The 18,277-nt window shown below is 57.4% G+C and overlaps 9 protein-coding genes across 9 annotated transcripts; 4 read left to right on the forward strand and 5 right to left on the reverse strand.

Moving 5' to 3' along the window:
• Window positions 1–59: 59 nt before the first annotated feature.
• B0H64DRAFT_396385 (uncharacterized protein) lies at window positions 60–2,279 on the reverse strand. The gene is made up of 4 exons (XM_062803822.1): window positions 1,999–2,279; window positions 1,520–1,580; window positions 1,349–1,460; window positions 60–1,271 (listed from the first exon to the last, which is right to left on the reverse strand). The coding sequence occupies exons 1-4, from the start codon at window positions 2,112–2,114 to the stop codon at window positions 226–228; spliced, it is 1,335 nt and encodes a 444-aa protein (XP_062659316.1). The 5' UTR covers window positions 2,115–2,279; the 3' UTR covers window positions 60–225.
• B0H64DRAFT_155255 (regulator of chromosome condensation 1/beta-lactamase-inhibitor protein II) lies at window positions 2,170–3,742 on the forward strand. The gene has a single exon (XM_062798503.1). The coding sequence runs from the start codon at window positions 2,508–2,510 to the stop codon at window positions 3,690–3,692; it is 1,185 nt and encodes a 394-aa protein (XP_062659317.1). The 5' UTR covers window positions 2,170–2,507; the 3' UTR covers window positions 3,693–3,742.
• Window positions 3,743–3,788: 46 nt separating this feature from the next.
• On the reverse strand, window positions 3,789–5,503 carry B0H64DRAFT_323058 (Rad9-domain-containing protein; the record flags this gene model as incomplete). The annotated part of the gene is made up of 6 exons (XM_062800592.1): window positions 3,789–3,986; window positions 4,037–4,635; window positions 4,688–4,924; window positions 4,980–5,124; window positions 5,182–5,319; window positions 5,390–5,503. 6 exons carry the CDS (start codon window positions 5,501–5,503, stop codon window positions 3,789–3,791), a joined length of 1,431 nt encoding a protein of 476 aa, XP_062659318.1.
• Window positions 5,504–6,211: 708 nt separating this feature from the next.
• On the forward strand, window positions 6,212–8,028 carry B0H64DRAFT_323847 (uncharacterized protein; the record flags this gene model as incomplete). Its single annotated transcript, XM_062800632.1, has 3 exons — window positions 6,212–6,861; window positions 6,972–7,051; window positions 7,115–8,028. 3 exons carry the CDS (start codon window positions 6,212–6,214, stop codon window positions 8,026–8,028), a joined length of 1,644 nt encoding a protein of 547 aa, XP_062659319.1.
• B0H64DRAFT_155323 (uncharacterized protein) lies at window positions 7,939–9,843 on the reverse strand. The gene has a single exon (XM_062798506.1). The coding sequence runs from the start codon at window positions 9,701–9,703 to the stop codon at window positions 8,093–8,095; it is 1,611 nt and encodes a 536-aa protein (XP_062659320.1). The 5' UTR covers window positions 9,704–9,843; the 3' UTR covers window positions 7,939–8,092.
• A 66-nt stretch (window positions 9,844–9,909) lies between these two features.
• Window positions 9,910–12,264, reverse strand: B0H64DRAFT_396393 (alkaline-phosphatase-like protein). The gene is made up of 3 exons (XM_062803823.1): window positions 12,092–12,264; window positions 10,754–12,014; window positions 9,910–10,687 (listed from the first exon to the last, which is right to left on the reverse strand). Exons 1-3 carry the CDS (start codon window positions 12,092–12,094, stop codon window positions 10,146–10,148), a joined length of 1,806 nt encoding a protein of 601 aa, XP_062659321.1. The 5' UTR covers window positions 12,095–12,264; the 3' UTR covers window positions 9,910–10,145.
• Window positions 12,265–12,444: 180 nt separating this feature from the next.
• Window positions 12,445–13,246, forward strand: B0H64DRAFT_155301 (uncharacterized protein). The gene has a single exon (XM_062798505.1). It carries the CDS (start codon window positions 12,601–12,603, stop codon window positions 13,081–13,083), a length of 483 nt encoding a protein of 160 aa, XP_062659322.1. The 5' UTR covers window positions 12,445–12,600; the 3' UTR covers window positions 13,084–13,246.
• A 163-nt stretch (window positions 13,247–13,409) lies between these two features.
• Window positions 13,410–15,181, reverse strand: B0H64DRAFT_417432 (protein-tyrosine phosphatase-like protein; the record flags this gene model as incomplete). Its single annotated transcript, XM_062805245.1, has 2 exons — window positions 13,410–15,100; window positions 15,163–15,181. The coding sequence occupies 2 exons, from the start codon at window positions 15,179–15,181 to the stop codon at window positions 13,410–13,412; spliced, it is 1,710 nt and encodes a 569-aa protein (XP_062659323.1).
• Window positions 15,182–16,407: 1,226 nt separating this feature from the next.
• B0H64DRAFT_424436 (uncharacterized protein) lies at window positions 16,408–18,271 on the forward strand. The gene is made up of 2 exons (XM_062805648.1): window positions 16,408–17,678; window positions 17,763–18,271. Exons 1-2 carry the CDS (start codon window positions 16,497–16,499, stop codon window positions 18,039–18,041), a joined length of 1,461 nt encoding a protein of 486 aa, XP_062659324.1. The 5' UTR covers window positions 16,408–16,496; the 3' UTR covers window positions 18,042–18,271.
• The last annotated feature ends 6 nt before the right edge of the window (window positions 18,272–18,277 follow it).

The following is an 18,277-nucleotide window of genomic DNA, read 5'->3' on the forward strand; positions in this document are numbered from 1 at the left end:
TAGCATCACCCTAAAACGTTATACGATGGGGCAATGGGGAATGCAGGGCGGAATACACGTCGCGAGGCAAAACGGGTAGTGTATAGTAGGTCCCTCATGATAAGCCTGGCGTTACTACCTATAGCTGCAGAGTCCTGTCACCTGCGCCGAAACCATCCATGGACCAACTTGCCCCTTCCACCACCAGCCCATGGCCTATGACCATGAACCCCTTGGCAGAACCACTCACTGCTTCTCGCTCTCTAGCACAGCCTTGATCATAGCCTGCCCCATCTCGACCGCCCCCTTAAACCGCGGCTCAAAGAACTTCTGCGTCACCGCAAACCGCTCCCTCCACGTCTCAAACTGTCTCAGCGCGACACACTCGGCCCAGCCCGATGCGGCAATCGTAAACTGCAGGTCGTCGCGGCGAAACGTGTTATCCTCGATGCCGACGCGCAGACTCTCGTCCAGCAGGCCCGGGGTGCGGAACAGGTGCTCGGTGACGCCCAGCCACAGGCGGAACAGCGGCGTCGAGCAGATCATGTGGTCGTAGGGGACGATGCCGAGCGCGCTCCAGCAGTCGACCATGGCCAGCAGCGAGAGGTGGTTGTTGGGCATGGGCGGGGCGTTGTCCTTCGCGTTGGCGTTGAGGCTGAAGCGGTCGACGACGCCGTCGGGCAGCAGCGGCTTGCCCTCCCACTTGGGCCGGTCCTCGGGCCCAAAGACCTTCTCCTTGGCGGCGTAGACGCGCTCGCGCAGCTCGTCGCGACGGCCCTCGAGCATGAGGTAGAACAGCTCGGTGGTCGAGCGCGCGAACTGGTTGATTTGCTTGTGGGCCTCCGGGTTGAGGATGGCCAGCCCCGCGTAGACGTGCCACTTCTGTGCGTAGATGCGCAGCATCAGGTTGATCTTGACGTTCTCGATGCCGCCCATGTAGCGCGTGCTCTCCCAGGGGAACTGCTGGTTGGCGTGCCAGGCCTTGCCCATCGAGAGGAAGGCCGCGTGCGTGACGGCCTGGGTGTCGGCGGTGATGCGGTCATGCTCGCGCGCGGTGAGGTAGACGTGCTTGGAGCCGAGGCAGCGTAGGACGGTTTCGACTTTGATAAAGGAGGCATCCGAGGCGCGGTGCTTGATGAGGACGAGGGGTTGGTCGCGGGGGTCAACGCTAGGGCCGTGGAGGGAGTGGCAGGAGACGATATCAACGTCACTGGGCAGGTGCTCTTCGAAAGCCTTGATCTCGGGGTCTTTGCAGGATGTTTGGCCACCCACGATGGCGCCCAGCCGAGTTGCTAGACAAAAGTCATATGTGGTGAGAATAATGTCTCGAGAGACAGAGGCAGAAACGGGTATCACGGTTGGCACACACATGGACCATACTGAGCGACAACACGACCTATCGCGGCCGCTTCAACACTGTAAATGATGTAGTTGCTGGCGCGAGACACCAGATGACCGTTGCGGAGAATTTCTATATTCTTCTATAGGCACAATCTCAGCACTGGTTCGCAGCGGAGACCAATTTAGATGCACGCCATACATGGTTGGCAAACTCTTCGGCCAGCTCATCGTATTTCTCCTCTCTGTCGCAGGCCATGATCCTGGAAGTCCACCACTATCAGCCTCTACTCTGTGTGTTCATCAACAAATCTATATCCAGGTTAGCAGGTGCTCAAATAGAACCAATGCTGAAACGATGTGTGGATAGGTGTATCATCAGACAAAGAATAGTAAGGTAGCTGAGAATTTTCATCATGGAAAGCCCGCAGCGGTGAACCGGGGCCAGAAAGGCTGACCGGCCATGCCACGAACGATACTCTAGCCAAATGCGCTCAAGTCATCATGCGATGGGGTAATGTGGGGAGAGTGAAGGTGAGTGAAGGTGATGTGGGAAGAAGCGACTTACCAAAGTCAACAGCTCTAGAAGCTGGGGGTTAGCAACGGCCACCACCTGCCGCAAGGCAAAGCCTCGTCGGTACTGCGGTAGCTGCGCGGAGAAGAAGATAACTGGTAAATTACCTCCATCCGGCACTGCTCAGACGCCGGGCATACATCTTGCCCATGTCGCCCATGCCGATGAGGCCGATGACAAAGTCTTCGGCCCCCGCAAGAAAGGGTTCCATGACGGACGCCATTTTCTCTTGTCCACTGACTGACAGACTGCTGATTACAAGGCAAGTTCCTCGTTACCAGATCACATCGTCGACCGCGGCGCCGACAGCTTCCTTTCGTTTCGAAGCCGAGAGCTGGGCGGGATGTTGCGAGTGAGGTGCAGAAGAAGCTGGGAAGAAAAATTTCCAGTCGCGTTTGGAATTTAAGCAGTTCGAAAATCCTGGTGGGTCCGAGAAGACGACCCCACTTTGACGCCCAAGATGGATGCCAATGCCCCACAGTGCGTGGATTGCTGCACAGTGTGCCTAGCACTCACAGAGCATCTCTTGTGAGCACCAAACCATGGAAGTATCTCTCCTTCACGTCCAGCACACCAACACAGCCCTCCCAAAAGAATAGTAAAAGGCCTGTCAAAAATGCTTATAATTCAAGCCTTCGGCTCCAACGGCTCAGGCCAACTCGGCATCGGCCACAAAGAAGACGTCTCCACCCCCCAACCCGTCCTCCTCCCATCCTCCATCACCACCACCACCACTCCCCAGCCAAAGCTCAAACGCATAGCAGCAGGCGGAAACCACACGCTACTCCTCTTCGAATCAGGAGCCCTCCTCTGGAGCGGTGACCACACCTCGGGCGCATGCGGGCCCGTCACCACCACCAACACAGACGACAGCACCCCCGAGCTAACCCCCCAGTTCCGCCCCGTCGACTTGACCTCCCTCCCCCCAGGATCAAAACCCGTCCACGTAGCCGCCACCTGGACCGCCACCATCCTCGTCACCACCGCCCCCTCCCCCAATCCCCAAAGCAACAACAACACCACCACCAACAACACCCACAAAGTCTACACCTTCGGCACAGCCACCAAAGGCGAACTCGGCCTCGGCCTCGACCCATCCAGCCCCGCTTCCACCCCCATCCCAACCGCCATCCCCAACTTCCCACCCCCCGGCACCCACATAACCGACCTCTCCTCCTGCATGGGCCACGCGGTAGCGGTGCTCGGCAACGGCGAGGCGTGGGGGTGGGGCAACGGGCGGAAAGGCCAGCTGGGCGAACCCGCAACAGGCGCGGTGCACTCGCCGCGGCGGATCGAGGGGGTCGGATTCCCCGTGGCGAGGGCCGTGTGCGGGCGCGAGTTTACCTGTCTTTTTGGGCGGCCCGACGACGCCGGGGAGGTGGCTGTGCTGGGTTCGGATAAGTGGGGGGTGCGGTCGCAGGTTCCTCCTTCTTGTCGGTCGCTTTCGGGGGGTGTGGCCGGGTGGAGGGAGGTTGGTGCTGGGTGGGGGAGCGTGTTTGTGTTGAAGGAGGATGGGGGGTTGCTTAGTTGGGGGAGGGATGACCATGGGCAGCTGGCGCGCGAGGATCTTGGGCGAGTCCGGGATATTGCTGTGGGTAGCGAGCATGCGTTGGCGTTGACCGAGGCTGGTGATTTGATGGTTTGGGGCTGGGGCGAGCATGGAAACTGTGGACCGATTCGGAATCAGGACGGAGAGAAAGGAGAGCGGAATAAGATTGTTTCGGCGAGCGAGGGAATGGAAATCACCATGATTGGCGCCGGTTGTGCAACGAGCTGGATCATCTCCGAGAAGCCAACATAAACCACCCCATGGTATCATGGGAAGCGCAACCTCCACATCACCACCAACGCCAAAGCTACGCAACCGAAAGCCGGGCGATTTTCGCCGCTACACCCGTCAAGTCAAGGGGAAAATAGGCCGAACCGACGGACCTACACGAGTCAGCTGGATAGCATGCCAGGCGAGATTCGGGGTTGCACGTACCTCGGAGAGCCGTTGTGTTGGCTCAAGGCCTGAGGCAAGGCGATCGGGAGGCGCCTCTTGAGTCTCGGCCTGCCTAGACAGATAACTTCCAACGCGCAGAGTCGATGGGTTCTACTCCGAGTTAGCGAAGGCTGCGGGTACGGTCAGAACAGAAACATTACCGGCTCATTGGTGGCATTCCACTCTAGTCTCCCGGTTTCCTCCTCCTCTTCTTCGTCTGGGTTGACGGGCTCCCACTGCTCGTCGTCCTCGCCTTGGTCAACGAATAGCGAATCGGACCGAGCTGTGGCGGGAGGTTGCATCGGCGATGGCCGCATTTCGAATGCGTGGTGGCGAGGCCTGATAGGCGTCTTTTGTTGCGGAGGTTTAGATGCAGGCGGGTCTGGTTGGTTGTCATTTGCGGCGGAACTCCCCCGGTGCGGTGCGGAATCAAGGTGCGGTGCGGAATCAAGGTGCGGTGCGGGAGTCTTTGCGACACTCGCCCGTGGGTTCTTGTGCTTCTGTGTCAAGGCGTCCTTCTCGCCGACTGTCATGAGGATGAACTCGCACAGAACGCCATCAGTACTGTAGGATAGCTTCATGGGACGCCCAGGGTTCGAGTAGCTGGTTGCAAGCGCGCCGCTGGTCATCTGGGCGTGTTGGAGGATGGCGCGGAAGTCCTTAACACTAATGATGATGTGAAGCTTGTCTTGGACCTCAACGTCATCAAACTCGTCCATTTCGACCGCAATGTTAGTGTGGAGGGGCTTTTTGAGAACAGCTAGTATCAGTCAGCGTAAGCTCCGTCGAGCGAAGAGAAGTAGTGTCGTTACCTTCGTTGCTGACAGTGCCACGCTTCTGCACCTTCTCCGTAAAGCATGTAAAGTTCACGGCCCGGGCCTCGTCGTCTGTGTTGATGTCGAGAAGCTCTATGCCTGGGCCGAAGTGGTCCATTAGTTGCCGCAATGTCCTGGATGAAATAGACCAACGGTGTTCGGCTTCATCTTGATTGAACTTGGCATGAGTAGGGGGTTTCACTTCGTATGGTAGCGAGTGTGAAGCCGTGATGCCTTAACCGGTCAGCAGCTGGGCCACACACAGACCTTGGAGAGAGATGGTGTATACCATTCCTGAAGGAGACCCTGGCCACGAGACGACTCTTCTTGCCGGCCCCGTCATCAATGGCCACATCACACCGGTCTATCGAAGCATCCCTCTCCCTTGACTGATCCCCGCTTCCTTGGCGGGCTCTAAAGATGGTAAGGAGAGACTGAAATTGTGAGTTAGCACCGGCGGCACGAGAGAGCGGAAACTGGAGAAGTCATACCCGGATGTATAACTGGCAAAAGAAGCGGTCTCGATGCTGGGGGGTGCCCTCAAAGCTGTATCGTGAAAAGAATCTGTTGGCGGCAAAAGAGAAACAGACATATGCCGACTTGGAAATGTTGAGTGTTGTGAGCGTCAACTAAGAGAACGGGGCCAGTTTAGTAAGATAGAACTCTCCCCTTAGGGTTGATGAGCGTTTGCATAACTACCTTGTCCTTTCTCGCCTCCAAAGAAACATCGTCGCTGAACTTGAACATGCAAGCAAGAGCATCGTGGAGCACAGCAACCCCTTCTTCGCTCAATGTGAAGTTGAGGACCACCATGGCGGTCTCCCCACAAAGACAGATCTAACAGTCCAACAAATCCCAGAATAATGCAATTTTCCCAGGTTGCTTTCCTAATACCTTGGCGGGGCAGGAAGTCAGGTTTATGTTTCAAGTTCAAGTTGGTAGTAGTCGGCCGGGGATGTAGAAAGGACGCGAGGCAGGTATTACCTTCCTCAAGACTCAGAGACGGTGATGACCCAGGCCGATTCGGGTAGGAGGAGTCGGGTGCCTTGCAAATGGAAGGAACCACCGGATACAGTGGGGAATGATTTTTCCCTACAGTGCCCAACGTGCCAATTCAGCGCTGTAATTTCTGAAATGGATGGGGGAACGCGCGCTGCTGAGTCGAGCGGCAGGCGAGTCGGTTTCGGCCGAGTTAAGCCCGCGGCTGCCGACGCGTCAAACAGCTGGGATGGAACCTCAGCTTGGAAACCTGGATTCATCTCATCAACCAACATTTATATCACAGATACATCATAACACAGCATCAATTTCGACTATTTTGCCCAGTGTCCAAACCAATTGACTTGTCATTTGCATTGTTGCATGGTTGAAGCTGCCTGGATCGCGAGGTACCGAGCGCCGCAAGCACCCGACGCGTCGCCAGAAGTTCCGAGTCCATTAAACGCCGTGTTTCGACCCCCCAGGTCCCCCACAAGTTGCCACCCCGCCAAATCCATCCCACCCCGCGCGATACACGTTACAATGGAAGGGCAAACAGGTCTAAGCTTCCCACAGGAAATATGGTGGCTTGTTTCTCAAGAGTTTGCGGATCGGCGCGACTTTGGCGGCCTTTTCCTCTGTGCCCGCTTGGGGAAGGGCATCGCTAGGCTGGCGCTACCGGAGCTGTACGCCATTCACGACCAATCGCCTGCTATCAACGCCCACATCCTCGATATTGAGACATCGATATGTCTCTGGCGCTCCATCATCACGTCGAGCCTCGGCAAGACCCTCTTCCCCTACTGCTGTTGGATCAAGGCTCTGAAGCTCGGCAACCTCCACTCGCAGTTGGAGGATCTCGCCCGTGACAACCCGGGGCTCAAGGCTAGTTTCTTTAGCCCGCCCCTTGAGAAACTCCAGATTCGCCGCGGCCGAGGGAGGGCGCTCGACCTCGAGGCCATAATCATCGAGGTCGCCAATCTGGTGACCGAGTGTATTAGAACCTCGGCCGCTCAGGAAAGCAAGCGGATAGCTCTCACTACGCTCGAAGGCAACTACTTACCCACCGCCAACCTGCCCAAATGGGTCTCGAGTCTCTCTAGCTTGACGTCGCTTTCCGTCCGTGACGGTTCCGTACTCAACAGCGACGTGGCTCGCGCCATCCGAGCAAATTGTCCGGCTTTCAGAGAGGTGTAAGTTGACCCTAACCCTGATGATGATCTTTCTCCTGGTCACATCTGAGTGCAAGTGCGCGAGTGTGCGATATCCCATGCTGATTTATGGGCTACTGCTGCCTATCTAGAGAATGTTTCTTTTGCTCGGGAACGGACCTCGACGAAGACTTGGCTGGCTTCTTCCGTAACCTTGAGCCCAACACCCTAGGTACGTTGTAGAATATAAGTGGTTTGGGTGGCGTAACAAAGGGGTTGTTGACAAGCTTCGCAGTGTCATTCACCATTTTGAGCATGAACGAGATCGGGAAGGAGACCTTCAAGGCTTTGAGCGAGCATTCTAGGTCTTTGAGAACCCTCAGTCTGTTTAGTCTCGAACGGATTGCCTTCCAGGCGTTGAATGAATTGCAACACTGTCTCTCGCTCGAGTCGCTCAGACTGGAGGGAGCACCCGGTGCTCGCCGCTACCTGTGGGAAGCTGAATGCAAACAAGTTTTTCAGGAAGTGGTACAGTGGCTACAGAAATGCACTGCCCTCCGAGAGCTAGAGTTTACAGTCGTTCCCACCGCAACCACGATCCTCGCCGAGGTCCTGAAGTCACCTGTTGTTCGTTTGACGAGCCTCAGCCTTCTGACGTTTGACCTCGATAAGGAATTCTGTCTGTCGTTGCTCAAACAGCAAGAACTCCGGCATCTGGCAGTCAAGATCAGGGATGAAGAACTGCTTGAAACCGACGACGAACGGCACACCATGTTAGCCAATGCCGTCGCCTGCTGCCACGAGCTGCGCGAGCTAGACACCAATGAGCTCTTCAGTCTTGAGGAGATTGAACACATATGCACATCGCTACCTTGGTTGGAGGAAATCGTCCTGAACGGAGACCTTATTGACAACGAGTTTCTGACCCCTCTCTCTCGACTTTCGAAGCTGAAGTCGCTCAACATATTTGGACCCTCAGTTCTCTCACCCGACACGGTCTTGGAATTCCTAGAGAAGATTGCAGCAGATCCAAAGGGCAAACACGACGGGTTGCAAGTCTGGATTTCCAACCAAAACTACGACTCCAAGTTCACCGACGAGGAAGAAACCAGGGTGGCTACTGCGTTGTGGGACCTGTTCAGGGGCCGGTTCGACATCAACTATAGGTTAGACCCAGACGAGCTTCATGAATCTGATTTTTCAGATTGATGCCGCTCTGTTACGGACCATGGTACCAACCGGCCGTGTATTCTCGGTATTCATGGACGGTGGCCTAGTCAAGATCAGCGAGTATCTCCGCTAGATAAGCCCTGGCCTCTTCAGGGTCCCAATCTACGAGTTTCTTCTCTTTGCTCTCTTCCACCTTCCTGTCGACAAACGACTCCATCCGCCTCTTCACCTTCTCCGACAGCAGGTTCATCCTCCCTTCATAACCACCCTCCACATTCGGCCCAAAGAACCGCTTGTCCACAAACTCCCAAAAGGTCGGCTCAAACCCGTAGCATCTCCGCGCGGCATAGTTGGCCCAAAACGCACCCGATTCCCAGTTCTGTCTCATCCGCTCCGACAGCGGCACCGCATCAAGACTCAGGGTTTCAATATGCTGGTCGAGAGACCACCCTTCGTCGTCGTCCTCTTGCAGCTCTAGATCCTCCTCGGCGCGAACGGCGTCGAAGAACACGTCGAGCACCCCGGTGTACTTGTCCCGGAAGTCTAGCAAGCCCCCGTCCCAGTAATCGGGCCGTCCAAGCAGCAGCCACCAGGGGGGGTCGCGGACGAAGGAGCACGGCGCGAAGTAGGTCCACTCCCAGTCGACCACGCCAACGATGTTGAGGTCGGCGTCGAGGAGGATGTTGCTCGGCCGGAGGTCGTCCATCCAGAGGCGGAATGTTTCTTTTTTTGCTTGCTTTCGGGGTGGTGGTTTCTTGGGGCGTCCACTGGTTTCTCCCGAGCCTGCTAGTGTGGCTGTGGCGTCGAAAAGCTTGCCCTGGCGTACGAGCTGCCGGAAGAGGTGCCGCGCTACAAACTTGTCGCGGCAGTCGTCGTCTGAATCGATGGCATTATTGTGCTGGAAGGTGAGGAGAGCGAAGTGGACGTCGGCGAGTGCCGTGTACCACTCGTCGGAGGTCGAATAGGTGGCGTTTTCAGGAGGGAGCATCGAGGGCGGAATACCCCCTTGAACGATCAAATCGTTCATGTCCTGCGTCAGAGGCCGGCTGCCGACGACGAAGGAGTCTCCCTGCTGCTGCAGAGATCCGATTCTGGGCATCTCCAGTTTGGAGAGCTGCAGAATGATTTTTGCGGCCTGTCTGTACAAACGCCCGAGCTGATCGCTGGGAATGGTGAAATCCAAGTCTCCTTCGCCATCCGGGACGGTCGGGTCCACGAGGAGGTCTTCCAGCTTCTTGTCATGAAATATGTAATCCATGATGATGAAGGGACCAAGTCCCAAGGGGTTCTCAGCGGCGGTGCCCCAGTGGTAGACGTGCGGAACCGGTATTGAGGTCATCTTCTCGATGTAGCGCAGGGTGGCAACTTCGACGCGGACTGCCTCGTCCGGGAACGCGGTTTGGCCAGCGATGCGCACTCGCAAAGCAGCTGCGCTTCCGTCGCGAAACTCAAGGGGGAAAACTGCATTGTAGCTGCCGCGTACTCTGCGCCCAGGCCGCACAGGTTTCCCCGGGCGATGCTTCATGATAAACTCGTAGATTTCAAGAAGCCGCCCCTCGTCAAAGAAGGCGCCTAGCTTTTCCCGAAAACCGTCTTCCAGCTCGTCGCTTTGTTTCATTACGAGGGAATCCTGGAACATGCCATGTTCCCTATCCCGCTTGTCGACGCTGCTGCTGGCAGGGGGGTCGCCCTTCGGCTTATCCGTGTCGCCCATGGCAGCGGCTTGTTTGCTTATGGGAAACGAGAGCTACTCAGGGGTGGAATATGCGACAACATCGGGCTTTCGGCAAGAAACTCGTTTTGTCATACGAGGTGAATTGGGTCAAGTTCACTAGCCAAGCGGAATTCAGGGTGGTTGGTGGTTGGCGGTTGGTTGTTGGTTGTTGGTTGGTTAATACCCATGTTTTCTACGACAGCCGTTGAGCTCATCCAGTCTTTCACCTTGGCTCCCTGGCGCGAGGGCGAACTACTATGGCGGAAAGATTGAGATAGACATGAAATTCAATCGAGTAAAAACTCCAGATAGCAAGTCTCGCTCTATGCAGGCTAAGCAAGGAAAAAAGAAAAAGGAAACATGGCACACAGCAACCGTTACATCCACACACAATCCCGTTCCAACTCCACAACTATATGCTCAACCCAGACAAACCACCCCTCTAAAATCCAGCATCCTTCAGCCACTCAATAGGGTGGCCACTCATCTCAGCATCCCCCTTCACCTCGACCTCAACAGCCTCGCTCCCCTTCAGCTTATCCTCCAACTCCCGCGTAATCTCATCAACATCCACGCTCAGATACTCGCTCAAAAACTTGCCGACATCGGTATTCTCCACATTACCACGAATCTTCTCGGCGGCCTTGCCACCGGAGCTGTAGATATTGACGTCGACGGCGCTGTGGCCGTGGGTGCTCCAGCCGACGCGGGCGCGGGAGCTGACCATGGCGGAGAAGATGGTGGTGGCGGCAGCGGGGTTGGAGGCGAGCGCGTTGAGCTCGATCTCGAGGGCGTCGGTGATGCCGAGGCGGCGGACCGCCAGCTCCTCGTTGATCCAGTTGATCAGCGACTGCTCCGACTCGCCGGCGGCCGCGGCCGACGCCATGTGCTCGTGCAGCAGCAACGAGCAGTACTCGGTCGAGGCGTTGGCCTTGGCGAGCACCGACGGGTGCCAGTTGTAGACGGGCAGCTCGTTGGGGGCCTCTGGAAGGGGGGTTTAGGAGGTGTCACGTTTTGAAAACGGGGTTACACGGGAAGGGGGGAACGTACGCCAAGCAGTGGACAAACCGCCGGTCTCGTGGTCGCTCGTGGCCACCAGGACGCCCTCGGTGTCGGACTTCTCCAAAAAGTCCACCACCAGCTTGAAGGCCTTGTCATACTCCAGCACCTCGCGCACCTGTGCAGCGGGGTCGTTGAAGTGGCCGGCATGGTCGATCCTGCTGCCCTCGATCATCAAGAAGAAGCCCTTGTCGCTGTCCTTGGTGGCGTCCTCGAGGGCGGTCAACGCCGTCGCAGCCATCTCGCTCAAGCTCGGGTACACGTCGGCCATGTGGCGGCGGTCAATCTCGAACGGCACGTCCGTGTCCGCAAACAGCCCCAGCATCGGCAAGCTCACATTCTTGCCGCCGCGCAGCTCATCAAACCCGGCACGGTCCCCCTTGTACCCCCAGCCATACTTCTCCTTCGCCAACCCCACCACATCCACCTCATCCTGCCGACAGCTCCCGCTCGTCCCATTCCCGAGAAAATGGCACCTGCCCCCACCCAAAATCAAATCAACCGTCCGCCCCAGCGGGCCCGCGCCCACCTCCTGCAGCGCAATCTCATCCATCTGCATGCGCATATCGACATGCGCCGCAAAGCACGCGGGCGTCGCATCCGTCACATCAGTCGTGACGACCAACCCCGTCGCCAAACCAGCCCGCTTCGCCGCCTCGAGCACGGACCCACAGGGCTTGTGGCCGGGCAGCATGCTGATGGCGCCGTTGTAGCTCTTGCGGCCGCACGAGAAGGCGGTGGCGCCCGCGGCCGAGTCCGTCACCAGGCTGTTGGACGAGCGCGTGCGCGACGTGCCCCAGAAGTGCCGGTCCAGCGTCAGCACGTCGTCGATGGGGAGGGACTCGGTGAGTTGGCGGAAGGAGCGGGTGAGCGAGAGGGAGGCTGGCCCCATGCCGTCCGAGACCATGAAGATCAGGTTGCGCTTGTTGTTGTGGGGTTTGGTGGTGGTGCTGTCGGTGCTGTAGGGTCCGCCGGCGGAGGGGTCGCCTGGGGCGATGGGGGGTGGGGGTTGGGAGGGGGAGGGGGAGGTGGTGCTGTTGTGGTGCTGGAGGATGACGGCCAGGACGATGACGGCGGCGGTGGCGATGAGGGCCCAGGCGAAGAGGACTACCTCGCGCATGACGCGGCGGGGCGCGGAGGGGGAGATAGTAGTGCCATGGAGGGCGGCATCTTCTTCCTCGGCGCGGCGGGTCGAGTCTTCGGAGTTGCGTGGGCGGTCAGCCAGGAGCGGTGTCCGCTCCGAGCCTGGGGCCTGCAATGGTTTCAGGTTAGAAATGACTCTTTCTCTTTTGTTATTCATCAATTAAGGGTTTGTGAGTGTAAGCTTACCATCGCGCCGGTATTCAAAGTGTTGCTGTCGTCTGATGGAAGGTGCGCGGCTGCTGAAGGTAGGACGCGCAGTAGCCGATGGAGAGTGTACACAGTACTAAGGCAGCAGGTGAGGTGTGTTCGAGCTGCAGCTGGAGGTTGGGGTAACGCTCGGTTTAAATCGGCGGGCGCCCAGCCGTCCCGCTGCTGCTGCGGCATGGCCCGGAGGGTGCTCAGCTAGGCCTGAATTGGAAAGGTGCAAGGGTCCACTGCACCCCGGATGCGACCCTCACAGCGCATGACGTCGATGAGGCAGGGGATTTGGCGGGGATTGGGGGTGCATTGTGAGGGCAGCTGCCGACGGGATGAATGACATCTGATGACTTCCCTCTCAATAACGTTAGACCCTTATCCCAACAACCCATTCAACAACCCTCACCCAACCCAAACCCCTTTCTAACCTCAACCAACCCAAACCCCCCCGAGTCACCCCCCTCCCTTGAAAAAGTGAATAGTGAACAGCACCCAAAATGCCCCCCACCCCCAAAGCAGAAGCACCAGAAACAGAAACCCGCACCGCCCTCCACACCTCCGCAACAGCCTTCTGCGACGCCTTCCGCACCTCGACCCCCCCCTCCGAACTCCTCACCACCCACTTCACCCACCAGCACGCCAACATCCTCGTCCACGAGCACGGCCGCCCCCACCCCCAACTGCCCTTCCTCGGCCGGCCCTTCCGCGGCGCGGCCGGGCTGCACGCCTACCTCGACGCCGTGTCCAGTTGCCTGAGCCACGAGGGGATGCAGTTCACCGAGTATGTCGTCGACGCCGAGGGGCGCAAGGTGGCGGTGCGGGGCGAGGCGCGGTTTACGTGGAGGGCGACGGGTCAGGGGTGGGACGAGGTGTTTACCTATGTGCTGGGGTTTGATCGGGAGTGTAGGGTGGAGAGGTACGAGATCTGGGCGGATACGGGGGCGGCGTTGCTGGCGAGTCGGGGGGAGTCGGTTGAGTGAGTGAGCGCCTAGATATCTACCTAAGTGGGTGAGGGTTTTGGGGTGTGTGATTTGTGTGTAGCGGTAGCTGTTTTTGTGTTATGTTTGGGGTGATGATCTATGACGCTCAAAATGTAATTGGTATGAAGATGAAGCCCAAAAGAAAAAGACAAAAAAAGATACGCTGGACAATGTTAGAACAAGAAACCTCTTGCGACCCCCCTCTCTATGTTATCCGAGTCCGATCCCAAACCACAACCGACCGATACCGATACAACCGCCGAACCCCAGACCTCTATCAGACACCCCAAAAGGAAACCCAAGGTAACAAACCCCAAAGCACGAACTCATGCGTCACTCTTGACCCCCGAGTACCGCACGTACAGCCGGTCCCTGAAATGCTCATGCCTGATCCCATTGGGCCTGGCCTTGGCAAACGCTTCGATGGCCTCCTTCGCAGTGAACCCGCACCGCTCGACGAGGTAGCATGCCACGAGAAACCCTGTCCGATTGAATCCGTAGTGGCAATGCACGCCAATGGCATAGCCTTCGTCCCACCCCTCCAGTCTGGCCTTCTTCTTCTGCTCGGCCCGGATCTTGTCGACAAGTTCGACAAACCCGCGGATTTCCGTCTCGTTGGGCGGCACCTTGGACAACGTGCCATACTTGTGGTAGTGGACGCCGCCCTGTTCGAGACCGTCCGGGTTGTAGACGGGGTTGTCGTGCGAGATGTCGATCACGTCCTTGATGACCTTTCCCCATTTCTCCACAAACACCTTGGGGCAGTGCTCCTCGTCGACTTCCCGGAGCGTCTTTATAGCCCGGAACACCCCGCCGATCGGACCAGACACCGGGGCAACATTGCGCCACTTTTCGAGGTTTTTGACGTCCCACTTCCCGTCTCTGCAAAGATACTGTAGCTGCCACCCGAGGGAAAGGCGTCCGGTGACGTGGGTCGAGAGAAAATCCGAAATGAGGCCGGCGAGAATGGGTACTGTCGCTGGTGCGTATAGCAAGCCATGCCCCGCTGGGCTGGGAAGCTTGGTGCTAACCACGACTTTCTTCGGATGCTGAGGCAGATGTGGAAGTCCTGCCGCGCCGTTTGAGGGGGTGCTTTCGTCACTACTGCTCTTTCCACCATCGTCGTTTGCCTCCGAACCATTCTCGGATCTATCCCCTGCGAGGACAGAGACAATCTTGTCGACCTCTCCGTGGGACACAACTTGATCATCCGTCCCACCGACTAGGAACACGGGGATGTCCAGTCCTGCCCAGACGTCCAACGCCGCTATCCCGTTCGAGGGTGCACCGTTCGAATACTTGGGGAGCGCGCCCCATGCCATTCGCCGCCAGACCGGTGTCTTGCTCTGGAAATTGTACATGTACTGCAGCCGTTTCGTCTCGGCATCGGCACCTGCCCCGACGAACCGGTGCACACTTGGACTCTCGAGACCCCCGCGCCGGTCCCAAGCTCTCCACATGTTGAAAATGAACTCGGGGATACAGAGTCCTGCCCGCAACATGCGGACCTTCTCTGGAGTAAACTGCCCTGCAGTGGGGCATATGGCGACCAGGCCGAGAATATAGTTGTGAAGTGATGTTTTCGGGTCCCGTGGGTTGGCGAGCAGAGCAGCGAGTGAGGAGCCCATACTATGACCAATTAGAACCACCCCTTGCCCGGCTGCCACATCGCGATGGTCTTCGACTACCGCCTCCAGCAGCTCAATGATGGCATCCGTAGAGTAGGCGTCCCACTTCCGGGGCTCGAATCCAGAGACACCGCACCCTGGGAGATCGACGGCTAGACATGAGGCAATCGGAGTGAGACTGGTGAGCAAGGGACTAAATTGGGCGACAGAGCCACCTAATCCATGGACGAAAACTAAAAGGGGTACTGGCGCGGGGGAGGTGGGAAGGTTATCGGCGTGCTGATGTTTCCGAAAGAAGACGCGGAGTTCGGGGTACGTGGCCCGGGATGTTGTATAAGTCTTTATATTGGAACACCTCTGGATGAGGGGAGGGTCCGTGGCTTTGGCATCTGCGCTCGCTGTCAATTGACTTTTTGGTGTTTTTGAGGTATGCATATAAGAAGATACATACCGTATTGAGAGGAGGCCATGTGGGAAGTATGCCACACGGCCGCCGATGTGCTTACGTCGGTTGGTGCTGACAGGGCCCTGTCGAGCGAAGGTAAGTTTTGAACCGTCATGATGGTAGAGGAAGTTTAAGAATAAAATATAAATATAAGTAAAATAAAATATAGATGCTATGTTAGGTTTGCCAGTCGAGCGAGGGGAGGCATTCCAGATCCACAAAGCAATGGGTCGTGAGTCGGTAGGTAGCTGGGGAGACAAAGGCAGGTTGAAATCGTCGTACCTCAAAGAGCACCTGCGCAGGTATTAAAGAAAGCAAATTAAGCAAACGAACAGATTGATGATCTCCCAACAAACGGCTGTCTGCCCCGTATGATGAAACCTGTTGTGACAAAAACAAAAACTGGCGAGATGTGAGGAAATTTCGTGTCAGGCGAGGATTGGGTTAATGGGATTGAGACTTGAAGAGGCCAACAGCAGCCCGCAGTGCCCAGAGAAACGCGATGAGACGGGAGAGAGGCGGGATGATATGGTGATGAATCAGGCAGGCAGGTGCAGCTTGGCCCTGTTCTGATTGTTGGAAAAGCAATCGACGCGCAGTCGGTGGGTTGTCATGTAAATATTGGCGGATAGCCAGATGCCTTAGTTAAAGTACCAGGAAACGGAAAGTGAGAAATGGATGCCCCATCAATCAATGCCCAACTCGTTGAGAAAGATCGCTGGTTCCTTCCTTTGACCTGCAACAAAACATTTGGTACGACCTGGGGAGGGTCAGAGCTTCACCGAAATTGACAGGGATGGTCCAACAGTCGTCATCGCTTTGCCAGTGTGCCCAGGGTTGATCTTCCCATTGGGCATTGGGCCAAGACAGGCACCAGACATGTAATTAGCCAGAGTCCGCATCCGAATCCACGCAGCCGAGTCCGGTGTTGGGTTTCACGAAGGAATTATTGAATTCCAGCAAGACTGACTGAAGGGTCCTTGTGTGATTTTAAAAGCGAGGAATTGTTAATTTAACAGATGCAGGGTTTCCGGCGGATATCTTTTTGCGGGCCGCAAATCATCATGTAGGTACCTATCCGTGGGCTAATTGAACCTCTTTATCTGCATACCGTCCGGCTTGGGAGAGCTTTGTCGGAGCTGTCCGTTCTGTGGCTCCGACCCTCACGATAGCGGCCCCACTCACAGGGTTGCAATCAATCGGCCAAGCTCGGCTCTGCGGCGTTTTGGCGACCCGTCATCGTGATTTCCTAGCCGAAATCTCATGCGGGCGATTTACATATTAGGTACCTCACAACTCTCCCTAAACAGAGTTGTTTCCCGCCCAGATCCCCAACCGCCATGGCAACAAACCGCTTGACGTTTCTATACCCTCACCTCTGCCGCACCGGTGGGCGCTGGTATGAACCTGCAGCGTCACAAGCTATCCGCAGCTCTCGTCGCAACCCCTCAACACTGCCGCCGTCTTGCCAACATGCCGCTCCATTCACGATCCCCTCGGCAAGGAGACAGCCTGCTTTTGCTAAGCGAGCTGGGAAGGGCATAGAACCTCTTCCGGTCGAGACTGCTGGGCAACAGCCGAACACCGAAGAAGAGAAACCGGGGAAAAAGCCGAAGAGGAAACCGGAAGGGGAATTGGAGGATAAGTCGGAGCGGGGCCCGGAAAGGAGACCGAAGGGGAAGCCGGAAGGGAAGCCGGAAGGGAAGCCGGAAGGGAAGCCGGAAGGGCAAATAAAAGCCCAGGATTCAGGGCAATCTACACCGCAGGGGAAACCCACACCGCAGCCAACAGAGACACCAGCATCACCCGTACCACCTGCCTCGTCACCCTCCCCGTCCGCGGGGTCAGGTCCGAAAACGGCTTCCCCTCCCCAACCCGACCTTCCACAGACGATCGAGCTACCCCCTCCAGGCGACATCGACCCCATTACCCAGGCCAAGAAAGGCAGCCCCATGGACGAGATCCTACACATGGGACCTCCACCAGACTCCGTACCCCGTCCGCCTCCTAGCACTCTCGCCTCCGAACAGCCTAGCGATTCAACCAACCCCCCTGCCACCGACGCCGCCACCGACGCCGCCACCGACCACGCCGCGAGCACCAAACCGCCGCACCTGGTGCCGACCCCCTACATCCACCACTTCGACTCGTACACACTGGTCAAGCAGCTCACGACGGGCGGGTACACGCTGCCGCAGGCGATCCTGTCGATGAAGGCGATCCGCAAGCTGCTGGCGGCGAACCTGGACGTGGCGCAGTCCGGGCTGGTGTCCAAGGCGGACGTGGAGAACGAGACGTACCTGTTCCGGGCCGCGTGCAGCGAGCTGGGCGCCGAGGTGCACAACAACCGCCGCGTGGCCGACGAGCAGCTGCGCCAGCAGCGCACCCTGCTGCAGCACGAGGTCGACATACTCGCCCAGCGCCTCAACCAGGAGCTGCTCACCCTGACCGACAGCGTCCGCGGCATGTTCAACGACCGCCGCATGGCCGTGCGCGAGGAGCAGAAGTCGCTCGAGAGCAGGGTGCGTTTTTCCCTTCTTTTCTTTCGCTCATGATGATCCATCCCACATGCAAAGCAAAAAGAAGACTGACCAAAGACTCCCCAGATCCAACAAATCAACTACAAGATCAGCGTGACGCTCAACAGCGACGCCAAGTCAGACATCGAGGGGCTGCGGTGGGTGCTGATCCGGCGGTCGGTGCTGGGCATCATCTTCATGGCCGTGCTCACGCTGGGCACCATCCGGTACGCCACCTACATGGGCCACAAGCGGCAGAAGGAGGCCGACCAGCAAGCGCGCGAGGCCGAGGAGATCAAGAAACACAACGGGCGGTCCGACAACTCGCCGGGGCCGGACGCGGCCGAGATTCTGGCGGCGAACTGATCTGATATGGTGGTTGGCTGCACCCAGTGCCATGTTTTCTTTTCTCTTCTCTTTTTTTCAACAAAAAACATACGGGGCACCATAGACGTGGTTTGCATAGCGCACGGAGGGTAGGGACCGGGTCACATAGAAAGCAACCAAGGCAGAGAAGAAGAGAGAAAAAAAGATATCCACGGCTTCACCGCCGCCCCTAATTCTAAATCTACAACCCTCCAACCCCATCCACTCCCACCCAC

Source organism: Chaetomium fimeti (assembly GCF_033439085.1).
Source record: "Chaetomium fimeti strain CBS 168.71 chromosome Unknown B0H64scaffold_4, whole genome shotgun sequence".
NCBI lineage: Eukaryota > Fungi > Ascomycota > Sordariomycetes > Sordariales > Chaetomiaceae > Chaetomium > Chaetomium fimeti.

Coding starts and splice junctions, on each gene's coding strand:
- B0H64DRAFT_396393 (XM_062803823.1), bottom strand. Junction 10,688..10,753: donor CGGTTTGTCCACTGCTTGGC/GTACGTTCCCCC, acceptor CCCCCCTTCCAG/AGGCCCCCAACGAGCTGCCC.
- B0H64DRAFT_155323 (XM_062798506.1), bottom strand. CDS start 9,703: ATGGGCGACACGGATAAGCCGAAGGGCGACCCCCCTGCCAGCAGCAGC.
- B0H64DRAFT_155255 (XM_062798503.1), top strand. CDS start 2,508: ATGCTTATAATTCAAGCCTTCGGCTCCAACGGCTCAGGCCAACTCGGC.
- B0H64DRAFT_424436 (XM_062805648.1), top strand. CDS start 16,497: ATGGCAACAAACCGCTTGACGTTTCTATACCCTCACCTCTGCCGCACC. Junction 17,679..17,762: donor AGAAGTCGCTCGAGAGCAGG/GTGCGTTTTTCC, acceptor AAGACTCCCCAG/ATCCAACAAATCAACTACAA.
- B0H64DRAFT_396385 (XM_062803822.1), bottom strand. CDS start 2,114: ATGGCGTCCGTCATGGAACCCTTTCTTGCGGGGGCCGAAGACTTTGTC. Junction 1,581..1,998: donor CTGAGCAGTGCCGGATGGAG/GTAATTTACCAG, acceptor GTGGACTTCCAG/GATCATGGCCTGCGACAGAG. Junction 1,272..1,348: donor TGTCGCTCAGTATGGTCCAT/GTGTGTGCCAAC, acceptor ACTTTTGTCTAG/CAACTCGGCTGGGCGCCATC.
- B0H64DRAFT_155301 (XM_062798505.1), top strand. CDS start 12,601: ATGCCCCCCACCCCCAAAGCAGAAGCACCAGAAACAGAAACCCGCACC.